At 34.3% G+C, this 16488-nt stretch overlaps 2 protein-coding genes across 2 annotated transcripts; one reads left to right on the top strand and one right to left on the bottom strand.

Moving 5' to 3' along the window:
* Positions 1-2196: 2196 nt before the first annotated feature.
* On the top strand, positions 2197-8944 carry LOC113497035. Its single transcript, XM_026876471.1, has 2 exons — positions 2197-2407; positions 8435-8944. The coding sequence occupies exons 1-2, from the start codon at positions 2359-2361 to the stop codon at positions 8746-8748; spliced, it is 363 nt and encodes a 120-aa protein (XP_026732272.1). The 5' UTR covers positions 2197-2358; the 3' UTR covers positions 8749-8944.
* Positions 8945-9683: 739 nt separating this feature from the next.
* LOC113497032 (mediator of RNA polymerase II transcription subunit 30) lies at positions 9684-13450 on the bottom strand. The gene is made up of 8 exons (XM_026876468.1): positions 13145-13450; positions 12633-12751; positions 12327-12393; positions 11843-11951; positions 11322-11394; positions 10816-10950; positions 10305-10436; positions 9684-9951 (listed from the first exon to the last, which is right to left on the bottom strand). The coding sequence occupies exons 1-8, from the start codon at positions 13263-13265 to the stop codon at positions 9856-9858; spliced, it is 852 nt and encodes a 283-aa protein (XP_026732269.1). The 5' UTR covers positions 13266-13450; the 3' UTR covers positions 9684-9855.
* Positions 13451-16488: the final 3038 nt, after the last annotated feature.

Raw genomic sequence — 16488 nt, forward strand, 5'->3', positions numbered from 1 at the left:
TTTACTCTTGACTTGACTCTGTCTAAAGGAAATAAATACAAATATACAGTTATATAATATATTTGCTGTTTCTACACAAAACCGGGCACAATTCCAATCCTTTTACAGCAATATAAATGCTCAAATGGAACTCAAAGCTTTAATAGAAATTGAGACATAACCTGAAGTGCTTTAACAACTGTCTTCAAAAGGAGATACAAATGTTTACTTCCTTGTTATTTTATAATCAGTTCGTATTTATGAAATTCTCCTTTTTAAGAAAAATAATCGACCACGTCTATAGCGGACCAGCTATACCGAGAGTTCTGTACAAGTAAGCTTAGGAAAGAAAATTACAAAAAGAACTGGTCTCCTATCAAGTTAATGAAATTAAAGTCGTTGTTCATGCTCAATTTTTATATTAACTACTAGCTGTTGCCCACGAGTTCGTCTCCGTGGGTAGAAGATATAAGTTATGATTTATACCCGCCCTGTTTTTTTTTACATTTTCCATTGTATCTTCGCTCCTATTAGTCGCAGCGTGACGGTATATATCCTAAAACCTTTCTCGATGAATGGTCTATTCAACACAAAAATATTTTTTCAATTTGGACCAGTTGTTCCTGAGATTAGCGCCTTCAAACAAACAAACTAACAAACTCTTCAGCTTTATATATTAAGAGGTATAGATTAGTATAGATTTGCCGTTACAGCGGCCACTGAAATACACAATCATCTGTAAAAAAAATCACTATCTAGCACTGATTATGAGATACAGCGGTGCCTCAGAAATAGGGTTCCGTATTTACCTTTTATGTACGGAAACATAAAAAACACAACATATCCATAACAGACTAAATGCTAATATTTTATGTGGGAAAAGCAGAAAGCTATGTTCGTAAGTTATGTTCGAAAGCCGACTTTCACATTGCTTTCAGGTCCGTCTAGTGAATGTAAAAGCCTATTGAAACTTATAATATGGCACTAAAAACTTGTACTGCCTGATTTAGTGCCACCACTGAAAGTACCGCGGGTTTTATACCTCGCTTTGTCGTTTGACTGAGGAATACTAGACTTTGAGTTTATTGTAATTAATTTATAAAGATAGGTTAATAGAATATTCTTTATAGTGTATTACATGAGGACAGAAATATATAATGATGGCAATCTTTTATAGACAACCTTTACAGTAATATTTTAATTACCGTCCGAAGTATGCTTATAGTCTTAACGAAACCTGATGATAAATATTATTTATGTACCTATCATGAATTTATTATTTTCAAGTGCCACAATTTTTCTATTTACAAAAACACAAACAATGACTCTTATATCTTAAAGTTAACATAGGTAATGGTACTGACAGAAAGTTAAAATACCACTATTGTCTGTATATACGTTTAATTGTGGAGTTTCTTGCCGGTTCTTCTCCATAAGAATGACACTTTGGAACCGTGCAACTAGAGTCAGTAATATAACGTTTTAAAAGTGCCTGAGATACGAAATATTTGAAATAGAAACTTTTTGATTTTGATTTTTGATTTTGTGAAATATTGAAAACAAGAAGAAGAGAACGTCTTTTGCTATATAGCCTGTTAGCAAAAGGTATTTGGGAAGATTGGAGATTAATTACTTTATTATTTGGTTAGCGAATCTCTGATACTTAGGAAGTAAAAATAATAATAAGTTATTTACGCCAAATGTTTTCAATATGTTTTTGAGTCTATAAGTGTTTAATAATAATAATATTTTTGATTTAAATACTTCTTGTTTAAAATCAAGTTTGAGTGTTTAAAAAGTTTGGAGTTACCTGCCGAACTTGGATGGCAGAGAGTACAAATCAGGAGGATTTACTACAGTATAGGGGACGACGCAAAAATACGGTTCGGTGAGAAAACGTCGGCGCTCAAGTTAACTGTAAAATAAAATAGTTAACCCACTAGGAATTAAAAAATGCAATGGGACATAGAGATGGGAAAACTGTGCCCACCTTGTATGGGACACGTATATTCCTATTTTTGTTTATTTTAAGTCTTAAATTTAGGAAAAATATTATTGAAGTCAACACACTCATCTACAAATATCATGAAACCTAAGCTTAACTCTCGAAGTACACGAGAAAGTCCGCTAGTCAAACTTTCTCATGAACAATAAACGTAGTAATTGTTAGTTATCTAGTGTCAAGTAGTGCACAATACTTGCACTACTTGTTGATGGCGATGTGTGCTGGACCTAAGTCCTTTTAATCCGGTTATGAGTGCGCGCGCGCATCACTCGCTAGCCCGCCGTCGCTCGCGCAGCCCGCCAACTGCGCAAGACGTAACCCGCGAAGTTTGAAACTTTTATTTTTATAACAATTTTCAACTACAAACAAGCAAAATGTACAAATCATTAATAGTTCTCTGTGTTGTTTTCTGTGTAGTAATCGGTAAGTTTTATTAAATATTAAGTGAAATATAAATAAAATTGTAAAATATTTAAATTATAGCGTTGCATTGTAAGAGAATGAAATCAATTTATTATAATAGGCTATTAAATATTTATAACGTAACTTTGTCATGCACCAATAAAAAAACATAAATCTCAATTTAAATCGTAATACTCTACTGCTAAGGTACTCGCATCGTTCATTTCATAATGAAGTCAGAAACGCGATACAAAAAGTTCGACTCCCATAAATCTTAAGAACAAAAAGTCGACATTAATTACGAGATATTATCAAGATGTTCATAGTTTTAAGTCACGGAGATGTCGGCTGTGGGCCAGATCGTGACACGACAATCCTTTCCGCGATCGTGATCCCAAAGCTTATTTTTAATACAATACATTTTCAATTTACTCATCGAAGCATCGCTATTCAATATTCATCACGAATTTAGAATATATTACCGAACAACGCCTTAACAAGTTCGTAATTTAAAGAGGTTTTGAGAGGCGTCCAACACCTGTTTAAAGGTTTTAATTGGGCTTAATTAATTTGTACCGTAACATCAATTCTATGTGCATAATCGAATTGAAATAATTGAATGTTAATCGTTCACTACGCAGTATGTATACTATTTAATTAAACAATCATAAAACATAATATGGGTAATTAATTTGTGGTTTTACGGAATATTTTTGATTAACGTTTTTTTTTTTACGGTCTTGTTTGTATGCCCGATGTTGTTTCGTGTATGTTAATTTACTCATAAACCATTGAGGAGATATAAATAAGTATTGTAAAGAAACCAATTAAAATACGATCAGCTTCGTTTTATTAAAACGCTGTCGGGTACCTGTCTCACCGGATGCAGGTGACCATGTTTTCATGAAGAAACCGCAAGTTAAAAGCTACATAGAATGAACTCTATAATATTCCCATCGTATAGAGGTGCTATAATAATTGTGCTAAAATAGTTTGCGTGTTTAGACTATTATTTTGTTAATTGATGATGACAAGATTATTTAATGCCTAAATTCATGTTAATGACCTGGTATACTACTATTCCCGTCCGCAAAATTATCGAAGACGAGAAAAAAGCTTGTATTTGACCGGGCTTGGCGGAATGCAATAAAATGCAGCATCTGACCGATTTTAGATATTTAACGATTCACTCGAACCCACCTACCTATTAGGTATGTGCTTCTAAGGCTGTAGAATGGATAGGGATCAGAAACGAAAACGGTTTGGGTTTAGAAAACAATGAAATTACTTAGATATAACTCTAAACTTCACATAAACATGCTTTTAGGAATAGTCTCACCGATCATCTTACACATATTTAATTTTAGACTTATCTTATTAACGATCAATATTAGTCATTACACGGCACGACTTTTTGCACGCCTGTTTTTATTAACCATCAAACCTTTGTAAAATGATATCATCATGGGTACATCCTTTTCTGGGAAACGAGTTACCTACATCTGCTAAAAAACATGTTGATACAGAACTTCTGCAAATGAAAGTAATAAAAAACATAATTTGCCGACCGCAGACAGGTACGAACGAAAAAAATGATATATTTCAGTTTCCATGCTTGGGAAAGTTCGAAAGGATCTTTTAACAGTTGAACTTAAGAAGCATTGGATGGGGTGTTTTGCGATAGTGTGGAACACGGAGTGCTTGTCAGGAATTTTATAATAATGCAAAAACAAACACGATTGGGCCGGTCCGAGCCGTCTTGGGTTACACTCCACTGGACAGGACAATGACTCGAGTACTCATCGCGATTAAAAAGCTTTTAAATGGCTTTTACACTATTTCTAGGAAACACTATATAGAAAACTAAAAGACACATCCTTAGTAGACTTTCATACGTTTGTTGAACCGAAAGATATGTCTGGAAACAATTTTTATAGAGTCATTTGTGATAGACAATTTCGGTAGGTGGTTCAATTTGGTACAAGCTACGTTACCCGATAATTTATTAGCATTAATTAAGTGTATTTATAAATCTCAGGATTGTCGCCATTTATTCAAAGTTGTTTAGACTTATATAGATAAGAAACTCGCGTCTTGACTCTTCATTGACCCACTTTCGTGATCATGTAGCAGGTCTATTTGCATTTCACTTATAACGTCTTAATTCAATTTAATGTTGTTTTGTACTATGGTCATTTAAAAAAAAACGTTGAAATTTATTTTTGCAAAATCTTAAATATCGCTGTATGTATATATCATATGTCTTTCAATAACTATAATTATAAGTATAGTCTATCGCCAAAAGTTTCGAAAACAACAAAACATTTTCCTTTACATATTTTGCGTGACGTGCGTGACTCCATATATTGAAAGTGTAATAAGAATACATTTTAATTACATTCTATATTATTTTGTATAATATATCTACGCATTACTTCTTTCCCTATCTTTGCAAAAAAAATCTGCGCATTGCGAGCATGTATTGACCGTTTAATGACTTATACCTAAGTTCAAGACAACTGCGTAGGTATTAGCTGTTGTTTTCGGTCTACTTATTGGACAAAACAGATAATATTGAACTGGTATTTGTCTCGACAATAATAAGGAAAATTACATATAAACAAACACACGTAGGTATGCTATGGAGTCTATCTACAAAGAGGTCGGTAGAACCAAGTATTTGCTCTCGAAATGTAGGTTCCGGAAGATGTTTGCTCAAATCATTTTACCGAGTTCTCACCAACAAATCGGGGGCATACAGTAAAATTAAAGACTATTATTGAGTAGACACCTTCACTTGTGTCTCCCGTCACTATGCCAATGTGAGCCTTATCGCCATTGGGATTGAGACCAAAATTGATAGGAACTGTACTAATGATTTAGGTGAAGTGTACCTACTGGACAAATGAAGCAGGTACAGTTATCGTTTTGACAAGCAAAAACGCAGCCTTGCGTTGGATGGCTCGCGACCGTTAGAAAGCCGGCGCCAAACATTCACATCAGCGCAACGCTAACGTACAAACTGGAAGTTGTTAGAGAATTTCATATGTAGGTAATCAAAAAGGTATTTTAATTTTTAACGGTTATAGAGCGCCGCTCTTTAAGTGGGCAGTAAGGCAGGCAAAATTACTCTCCATTCACTTAATTTTGCCGGCAGCTACATGCCATATTAAGAGGTTCATATTTAGACAGGAAACATACATATGTTTTTATTAATCTTTTAATTTTGCTGATATTAATTTAATAATAAGAATTTTTTGCCACTCCATGGATGGTGCTTTTTCCTACCGACTACACGCAATGTCAGAAAAAGTGAACAGACATAATCTAGCATAAACTTATGCATTTCGTTATCTGATGTAATCTATCAGCGAAATCTATCAGGCATAAAAAGGCGAAAATGAGAAATCTCGAAAAAGACATGCAAGATCAACTTGAGAACTTTTCCGTGAAACGACTCAATTAGATTTTTTATTTCATCATTCTAAGTTCGCTTCAGTTTTATATCGTATGGACTTAAAATAAGAAACACAGATCGAAAAAAAATCCTTTTATCGGAACTGGGTCAATGAACTAAATCTATAACAAAAATAATGTTATCTTTAACACTTGGGTATTTTCGTATTTCGGCAATTAATTAAATGTAGAGTTTGAGAAGACTGGGTCACCTTCATCCGTAAACAGTTTTGATGGCTACTACTCGAAGATACCTCCCCTACACTTTTGAAGAAATATTTGCAGATGTGCTGCGCGGCTCTGTAACGTTTTGTGCAATTTCACGCTTTGCAACTGAGCCGATAATATTGATTTTAAGAGTGATCGCCCGCCCTCATTATCATGCGCCAAGTTCAAACGTAGTAAAGTGTTATAATAATAATATATATAAAGTTGGTGCATGCGGACATAGACATGGCTGTAGCCATGACAGCCACTTTTCAGCTCCATTTAAATATCCCTTTCTTATCACAATAAATACCTATAAACAATATTCTTAATATAATTTCAATATTTTGTCGGGCACACTTGGAAGATTACGCTAAGACTGTCTCGCAGCTGTCATTACAGTCGTAAAGAAACAAAAATAAAATTGCCAACACATAATAACTGACTTTACAAATGAGGCACCGGGAAACGGCCGGAATCACCCCAACCACATATGACTAGATGCACTAGACCTTATCAAACCATTGCAGAAAGCAGAGTTAACGAACTCTCAACCTACCATTATACTGGTACCTACGCAATAAACTGGCAGAAAACATATCTATTGCACAGAATGACGGCAATTGTCTATATCATAGCCCAGCCAGATTGTACAAACGTGATCCCAATGTACAGAGCACCTCAAATGACTGCTCAAATCAAATTGCCGAAATCAACCTTATGGCTTAGACCTTACTGGTTCCTATGAAAGTTTTACTGGTGTAGTGTGGTCTACCGTACGTAGTTATCTAGAGAATCGTTTGACTGCGTCAGACGATCGAGACGTCGGTCATGACCTCGTTGCATAAAGGCTATAAAATGTGACATTTTGCACTATTTATCTTCCACATGAAATTGTTAATGTCGTCGTGGTTTTAGAAAGCTAGGACGTAAACGAAACTTACATCAATTAGTTGGAAGACTTATTGTACTGAATAACGATTGTTAATGAAGATATCTTTAGACCTTTCACTCGCAATATTTTTCATATGGATATATAATTCGGGATTTGCAAACAATTATCAACTCTACAGAATATTTGGATGAGCTTTCATTAACCTGGTAGTCCCATTTTCGTTAAATATCAAAGTTCAATGTCCGCAGTAACAAGGAAAGCGACCTAAACACTGCCGTTGGTCTAGCTATTATCTAGGTATTAGCAAATTTACGTCGCACGGATGCATGCGGTTTGGCCGTGCAGCGAGATCTGCCGACGAGTCGTAGACTACTGATGCAATAGAAATAGACATTATATGTTATCGGTAGCGTTCTTTATACACCAGCAACTCGGTTAGCTTTGGTATTTGTATTCTTTCGGTATTCAAATAGTTTTTATTGCGACTATAAACCAAATTAAGACAGCCTTACAAAATACTACCTGTCCGTAGATTTAACGACGATGTTTAACGTTCGAAAATACTAATAAGGCTTAGGTTACCATCGCGAACCTCCTTTCCATTTCTAGAATTTTATTGCTTCAGTAATTGGTAATTTCTGTAATGTAATTACAAGTATCATAAACTCAAACTTAGATTAGTATTTCCCAGAAGGAGAGGCTAATAATAATAAATTATAGATACTGTAATACCTAGATATGTATCATGACTATCATTACAGAAACCGTTAAGATTTCTCGCCTCTAGAACTGGAATCCGTCGCACAGTTAGATAAATTACGGATCACTTGTAGGTGGAAACAATAAAATATAAGTAGGAGCCTCTATAAAGGTTAAGGAGAAAAGGGAAATACGAAAATGAATGGAAAAATATAAATACACGTTTTCATCGCAAATAAAATTCTCATTTTATATAGATACGGTTATGGAACCTTAGTCTACCCGACTAGGCTTGTACCTGCAATATGATAGACCATACTTGACCGTATATGTACGTAAACGATGCTATTATCCCTCACGTGTTTCTGCATCGGGTTAGGTAGAGTCATCTAAAGGAAGTCAGTTATTTGAAGACGGTAAGGGGTCCACACTGCGTCGCAATACTCGCAATCTCAGCTCTCGACAGCATGTGCCGGCTATTTTACCATTATCCAATCATTTCTGTTAACTACCAGGAAGCACTACAAAGCGGCTCGTGCCAGAACTTAAAAAAAAAAAGCGAAATGTAGCGCCATTCCAGCTAGATTTATGAGACATTTGGGTCTCAATAGATATGAATACAATGACTTTTGATCTTTCAACTTTAATGTGAATGAAGGAGAGATATTTATAAACATTAATCTCGTAGTGTTTAACAATTATGTCTGAATTGTTGATTACTTCAATTATTGATTTTTACTGTAGGATCTTTAAGGCTCATTTTCTGCTATTAATCAATACTTATTTTCCAGAAGCCCGCCCAAAATGGCAGCACCTGCAGCCGGTGCCTGGCTTCGTGCCCGTCTACATCAGAACTGGAGACACACCGCTGGAAGAGATCAACCTCGAGTTAGCTGAGGCCTTCCACGAACTGCCCGCTGGCAGGAGTGCCGGCAAGCAGGTGGAAGCTTCACCAGACATCCCCGAACAAGCTGACCAGCCCCAACCTGACGAGATTCCCGCCCCAGTCGACGACAACATCGACCGCCGTCCATACGAGAAAAAACTCCTCGAGAAGAAAAAGAAAGCGTCTTCCGAACTCCCGAAACCGATCGAACGTAGATAAATAAGCGTACTTAAGTCTTAATATTAAGTCTAATTATAACAATCAACTCGATATCGAATACTCAGTTCTCCAAAAGCTTGCCATTAGCTTTATTTATTATTTTGATGTTATTTATTAACGCATGTAATCGTAGCAGTTTGCCATTTTGTATTTAGGATTCCCTCGAATACAATTTAAGTAAATAATTTATTTTAAATGCGTTCACACTTATTTATGTTGCTCATCCAAATTAGTAGGTACATGATAGAAACCTCTTCCTTACTCCATTCCTTGACAAAAATTCAACAAAAAGCCGTAATGGAATACAATTTGCATTTAACTATATCACGTGTCTACTTGCTAATCTTATGGCCAAACACAGACGCTGGCTTAAGCTAGCAACAAAGGTGGGCATCAAAGAAAGTAAACGAATGAAGTGACTGTGGAATCAATCAATAATGGTCCTTGTATTTGAGATCTAGCCTGCGGATCTCAATCTATTAATAAAAGACAATATAGTAAGTCGCTACTTTATTACAACTTAATACATATGTATATTACAACAGTACTCATCCCGTTGCCTCCCCTTATATACAAAACATTGATAAGTTGCCCACAAGGCAAGTTCTGACAGTAGTTTTTAACTGATAGTAAATATATTATTTGTGATGTATGTAACTCAACATACACACAGCTCACACGAAATCGATATTTTGATAAAGAAATGTCTAATGTCTGCGCTAAGTTGATCTTTTGACTGATGTCAAACATAACAAATATGTGCATTACGATTTTTGCACGAGTGTTCATGCATCAGAACAAAGTCGAGAAAGACGCAAAATATTTGACATATTTGAGAGTTGCGGTGGGCAATGACATAAGTTTTTAGGTTATAGAACAAATAGTGTGACATACTCACCTCACGTGACATTCACAATCAAAATATTTCCCAAATATTGTATTTTCAAAAGAAAAACATGTTCGTTCAATATTTAACTCAATTTAGTATTCTGCCTGTCCAACTTTTAAATCATTTTAAGACGTCGACGGAATATTCCAGACACTGTATGATACATTTGACACAAACACTAATAATCTTATTACGGCCAACACTGTATAGAGTACAAACTAAGACCGCCTCATTGTTAACATAACATTGATTTCCCATATAATAGTCCTTAAATTAGTTATCACTTCCTTCAACTGCTTATTTTTTAGCACCACCTGTTGACAATCAATGGTATCATAGAATGAGATGCTACATTAAAAAAAAAAATGATTTCGTGACAAGACATGAAATTAGAAGTTTACAAAAAATAACAAAAAATTAACAAAAATTATATTTACGTTTTAATTCTGTAATTATTATATTCGATAAATCAATTTATTCAGCCTATCAAGGTCTACTGCTGGACATAGGCATTAGGCATTCCCCAATTTTGTATAAAAGCAGAAAAAATCCTTGATTGATTATGGCTTCTTACAAAAATGGGTTTAATAATATTAGTTGGAAAAAATTGGGTATTATTGGTAACTCTATCTGAATTATTTATTTTATTTAATATATTATACCATACCTGTTCAGTAAGCTCCCTATTTTCTTCTAATGCTAATCTGTATGATTCTGTATTCCGTCGTTCATCTAATGCCTTGTTCTCTGCTTCGTCCTTCAATGGTATAAGGCTTTCCATGTGTGTGTATTCCATACCCTGATGGAAAAAAAACACAATCTCGTTAAGACCTTGTATTGGTATTGATATGCGAAAATTTTCAAATTCATTTCCATGGAAAATTAGTCAAAATCGGTTACATAGTTTTTCAGTATAGCGAAAAGGTTGAGGTCACCACTCCAAACACATTGAAAGCGAAGTGTCGGGGGTCTGGTACCCTCCTAGGACAAGCATTTGTGTGGCCCACGAATGCTTGTCCTGACTCACATACACATATACATGGATAAAATAAGTTTAGTAAGAATAAATACACTAAAACGAACAATATTCCTCAATTGTATTAAAATCCTCCTAATTAAACCATATTAAATAAAATCAGTATCGAATACAACATATTACATTGCAAAAAGATACACACCTGACAAGTTTCATTACATTTCTCGTAAATAAGTCGTAGCCTCTTAAACAGCAGCCGGATGGTACGTAACTGTTCCTGCATCTTCGCCTTCTTATCGTTACTGGCATTTTCACCATTATGTGTACCATTTGGGGGCTAAAATTAAAAACAAATAATTAATTGCATAAGTGCTTGTTAAATAGAAAATATTCTACCACGAAGGTGGTGTTATGATCTAGTCAAATACGCGGGGCATACGTGGTTTGGAAGAGTAAGGGGGAGGCCTTTGCCCAGCAGTGGGATCTACAATTTGATAAAAAAAAAACAGTTTAAATGGTTTTATTAAAGAGTTTTCCCATTCAGTAAAACCTCATATAGGCTGTTAAGAAAATTAAATTGGAAAATACTTTAGATCATAATGTCTATCTATATAAACATTCTCCATGTTTATGCCTATAGGATCAGAACGACTGTATGCTCTCGAAAATATTATTTCAGCAAAGGTGCTAATAAAACTTTATACTTACTTGAATTGCTTTTAAGGTCTGGAAAACATCTTGGGTCCTGCTAACAATATCCTGAACAGTTTCTTGGCCAAATCTGAAATAAGGACAAATTAAATTAGAATTACAGTTTCTTTAAAAGTGCATGTTGAATCTGATATCTAAAAAACATAATATACAACTGAAACCAAATATATTTTGAATAAACAGAAATACAGGAATAAAACTTGACAATGAAACTAGCTAACTTAAGGCATACCTATGGCTGTAAGCTTAAATTCAATTTGGCTGGTCATATCTACAAGTTACTAATGAGTTTAGCGCTAAGGCCACCAGATATTTGGTAATGAATAACAAATAAGAGCCCTCAGCAGGCTCACATGGGGTTGGAACGACAAGCTCGATTCCTCCTCACAAAATTAGCCCCTGTTAGTTATAGACCGAGATAAATGGAAAGAGAGAAAGGAGGCCTTTGTCATGCAGTGGGACACAAATAGGTAGAAATAATAATAACAATTAAAGAAGGTTTAGCAATAAATACATACTTGCACAATGATGCAGTGTTGAACTCCTTGTTCTGAGGTGGTTGTGGAGGCGGTGGCTGAGGTTGTGGTGGAGCCGTGTTACTCTGCACAGCAACAGCTGCCTGCATAGCTACATGAACAAAGACAACACTAAGAATTAGAAAAGAAGAATAACTACTTTTAACTAAGTACAGGTCACCACGCCAAACCCACTGTCAAATAAGACATGCATAAGCGTGATTCACAAATGCTTATTTTATGAGTGTTGAGTCTGGGTGCATATGATTTGTATGTTTGTGAAAACCCTGTGACAAGAAAACCTCTACTATATGTTACGAGCTGGAGTGATAAGACTTCTCATAGATACAATTCTTAAACCTGCTAGGCGCCAATTAATGTTTTCTTATGCTATTTTATTCTAATTTAATATTTAGACAAACAAGAACTGTGTTATTAACTATTTTTTGACCAGGTCAAGAAAAAAAATGTTGAATATAATGCCAACCTGATGGCTGCACGGTTTGGGGCACCATTCCTGAACCAGGAACACCAGCCATCCCCACACTCATACCCTGAAAATAATAATAATAATATAATAATTTACTGCCCAATTTGATCTCACTTCTTTTGTTATTGAAGCCAATATTATACATCTGCTTTAGAACATGGAAAGTGGAAATAGGCTACAATTTTACATGTACATTTTTGATGGGGTTATTAGTACACTAATTCATATATGCTCTTCATGCATTATCTCTAAAGAAAAGGTTTATAATCTGCAGTTGTGAATATATGAATTAAAATGCATTACCTGTGCTCCCATACCCATGTTCCCGATTTGATTTTGCATAGTAGCTCCATATGGAGGTACCATTTGGTTGCCCATGCCAACCATACCACTAGAATTAGCCATCTGACCACCCATGACACCTACGAAGAAAAAAACATTATTCAGCACAAATTTTGTACAACTTGCATAACAAAACAGGTTGAATAAAAAAAAGATTGAAAGACAAAATTAATTGCCATAGGCTTGATAAGATTATTGAAAAACATACTTAGTGATCCTGTAGTGTTATGAGCAATAATGTTTATTTAGTGTTTCTGAACCAACAAAATCTTTTATGTGATTGCAACTAGAAAATTTACTTATTATACACATGGTAGAGGTTTTAAGATTTAATGATATCATAGGCACCAAACAACAGTGTTTCAAAGATAGACAGTAGCATATATTTTACAGCAAAGACGGTCTAGAGGTCTCTCTAAATGAACATAAGTTATAATACTATACGTATATAAGGTATTAAACAGTATTTATACCAGGAAGCTGATTCGGCATTGACTGCATTTGGCCACCCATAGGTCCTGCACCGAATCCTGATCTCATACCGCCAGCATTGCCTTGGAAGTTCCCAGGGAACTGGTGCCCCTGTCCAGCCATGGCTAAGCTTAGTTTGTTTAATGGTTTAAAATATTTATTAATAACAGCACTATTATAAGTACGAATCGAAAGAATTCGCAACTATTCCGCACGGCCGACCAATAATACAAGCTGTGAATACAAGCCAAGCTCAAAGCTGTCTTCCTTCAAAATTTTGTAAATTGTCACATTTGTCAGTGTACTGTCAGTGTCAATGCAGTGTGGCTTCCTTAAAAAAAGCATTTTTGCCATAGGGATTGCATCAAATCGACTCAAGTATTTCGAGTCTAAATACAGGTAGAAATAAAATTTACATTTCTAAGGTGTTTTAATAAATTTGAAATACCCAGTACTTATTCCGCTTTACAAACTGAAATACAAGTGGGCAATCAACCTGTTTAAAAATGTTGAATAACGTAATCTAGTTTTTCTAAGACAATTCAAGTCAATTTATTCTATCTTTTTTATTATAACTTCATAATTGTTAACATTGTATGGTTTTAGGTTTTTACAAATAAATGAGATGAGATTCTCGTTTTACTCTGTTCGCAGTTCAATTATAACTTTTAAAGGTTATCGCGTATCGTAAATATAGTAGGTCTCTGGTTTAACCCGATCTTAGATATAGGAACCCGATCCTCAAAGCAATATCCATAAGAAGTTCGTTTTTGTTTTCAGAATCGTGCTAGACAGATAAAAAATAAAACCCAGTTGCAAAAGTTGCATTTTGTGCAATCTGTGCTTATTGAATTGGCGGGATCCTTTAATTTAATCGTTATTCGTTTGTGATATCTTTTCACAGTAGTAGCTAACATACAATTACCTACGTTATAATTTTAATAATATTTGTAGGTGTTGTAATGGATTCGTGAGTTAAAAGTATATTTTGTTTCATAAATTGTGTTGTGATAAATAGTGTTTGTCTTACGATTAGAAGGTTTTCAACTATTGTATTAGGTGGTTTGTAAATTTTTGTTCCAATAAATTATAAAATAGCTTTTGACGCTTTTGTATTATCAAAATAGCTTTTATCATAAAATATCTACGTACTTATAGCCACACATGTATTGTTAGATATTGCTTTGTGTACAAAATATTAATCATTATGTAAATACCTACATTATATCCACGAATTTCGGAGCAAGGTAAGTAACTGAAAAGTAAAGTAGACAGCGCGTTTTTTCAAAGTCCCCGTTTCGTGTAAGTGCTAATGTTAAATGGGAATATAAATTAACTATTTTGTATAACTGTCGATATATAGTAGGTAATTTATAGGTACCTTAGAACAGAACTAGAAACCTATAAAATTATTTACTTAGTTTAGCTAGTTAAAGCCATTTAGATTTTAACATTTTCACAGTCTAAAAAATTGGAAACGTTCCAAATGCTCGGTGACACCGGACTTTTTGCTCTCAATCTTGAAATAGCAGGCGGTAGTTTACATTTTAAAGAACTATTTATAATAGCTGGTCTGCAAAACTTTAGTTTGTGCATGTAGGATACGTAAGGGGTAAAATAAACATCAAGTGTACCTTACAAATTTATTTTTCATTTTATATTACCCTAAATTAAGTACGATATTATAATTTTAAGTTAATTATAACAGTTATTAAGTATTTATTATGAATTCACCTTTATATAGTTATGTAATACATAATATATAGTTATTGTGCTTAAAATTACTGAATGAAATGCACTATTATGGACTGCTCAGTGCGTAATGCCGCTCTGAGATTTTTATACATTTGATGATATGTGTATTTATAATTTCTGTATCATATATAACTAAAGTACAATATTTCATCTATATATAAGGCAAGATGGCCACGATCTATGGCTAACATGGTACTATGTTCCGTTTGGTACGCATCTATAATATTATTCTACTTACATCATAAAGTATAATGAATGTATATAATTCAATATATTAGACCGAATCTTGTTTTTTAACTGTGACAACTCCGTGACGCGATAAGAGATTCGATTCGGTACGTAAATATTTAACAATTTTTATTTATCTTCCACATAATAAATAGTTATCAACATGTAGATTTACAAATATCAACAAAATAAATTACGAATAACAGCATATTACAATTAAAATTAAGCTTACGAACTATGTATCAGTGATACCTACACGGTCTAATGCCTCTAACTTGTACTATGTCGCCGGTCAAGTCCTCGTACAGAGTTTTGGTAATCCTATTCCAACACAAATTGTATTATTTGCTGCCAAACGAAGAAGAATAACTGTGCAGTGTTCCAAACGCGATCAAGATTTGAATAAATACGCATTTCTAATGCAGGTGTGTATAATTTGTTTAGTCTTATTAATTTGTCGCTGCAATACTCAGATACAGCTATTCATTTTTCAATTGGAATAACCGGCGACCGTCTATAATTCAATACATTAAAATTACATGGACTAGGAATTGAATTATCCTAACTAGTAAGTATCCCATACCGCTTTGGAGAACAAATTATAATAAGTAATTATAATTAACATTACAAGGGCATATAATATGTAGTGTACAAAAAATATTGTTTTTCACGGAGACAATAATAAGTACATTACTTAAAATTACGATACTTAAGTAGCCCTTTATTGCTCTCCTTCATTCTTCTTAAGCTAAACCAAGTCCATTTTCGGACTTATTGAGCAACATGGACAGGTTAATACAGAACTAGGAAACTTAGAGTATCTATGGAGTCACACAACCAAAAGCCAATCGACTGCTGATGGCTTCATTTAAAATGAAGCGGTGGTGGTGGTGCGAGCCCCATGACGTGTTGCACTTCTCGTGCTAGCCTTGCAAATATACTAGGTATGTAGTACCTAATCTTAGTATTAATTTAAACATAAGAATTAACCCTATCCATATATTCTTGCATCTAGATTTAAATGAAATCAGAATATCACTGACTGAGGCATTGGTTTCGTTTATGAGGCGTCCGTTAGACCGATAACTGGATTAAAGTATTACAATCTTAACGAATTAAAAAGCTAGGTAATAGGGAATCTACAGAATAAGTGTTAAATAATAAAATGTGATGTGTCAAGCAGGAATATTTAATTTAAATAATGCCTACCCTTTTTAATAGCTGTCTTGCAGTTGTTTTGTAAGCGATTAGGAATAGATGCCATAACTGAGGTTAAAATATTTTGCACAAGCTCTCTTTCCAGGCAAACAATAGGTAAAAAACTCAAACCGTTACACGCGATATTGCGTAGTTTAACGTCATT

The sequence above is a fragment of the Trichoplusia ni genome, chromosome 8, assembly GCF_003590095.1.
Source record: "Trichoplusia ni isolate ovarian cell line Hi5 chromosome 8, tn1, whole genome shotgun sequence".
Taxonomy (NCBI): Eukaryota; Metazoa; Arthropoda; class Insecta; order Lepidoptera; family Noctuidae; genus Trichoplusia; species Trichoplusia ni.

Bases quoted from the DNA above. Each gene is read 5' to 3' on its own strand.
- LOC113497035 (XM_026876471.1), top strand. From the start codon at position 2,359: ATGTACAAATCATTAATAGTTCTCTGTGTTGTTTTCTGTGTAGTAATC. The intron at 2,408-8,434 runs GTAAGTTTTATT...CTTATTTTCCAG, and splicing joins TGTTTTCTGTGTAGTAATCG to AAGCCCGCCCAAAATGGCAG.
- LOC113497032 (XM_026876468.1), bottom strand. From the start codon at position 13,265: ATGGCTGGACAGGGGCACCAGTTCCCTGGGAACTTCCAAGGCAATGCT. The intron at 12,752-13,144 runs GTATAAATACTG...TTTTCTTCGTAG, and splicing joins AATGCCGAATCAGCTTCCTG to GTGTCATGGGTGGTCAGATG. The intron at 12,394-12,632 runs GTAATGCATTTT...TATTATTTTCAG, and splicing joins ACATGGGTATGGGAGCACAG to GGTATGAGTGTGGGGATGGC.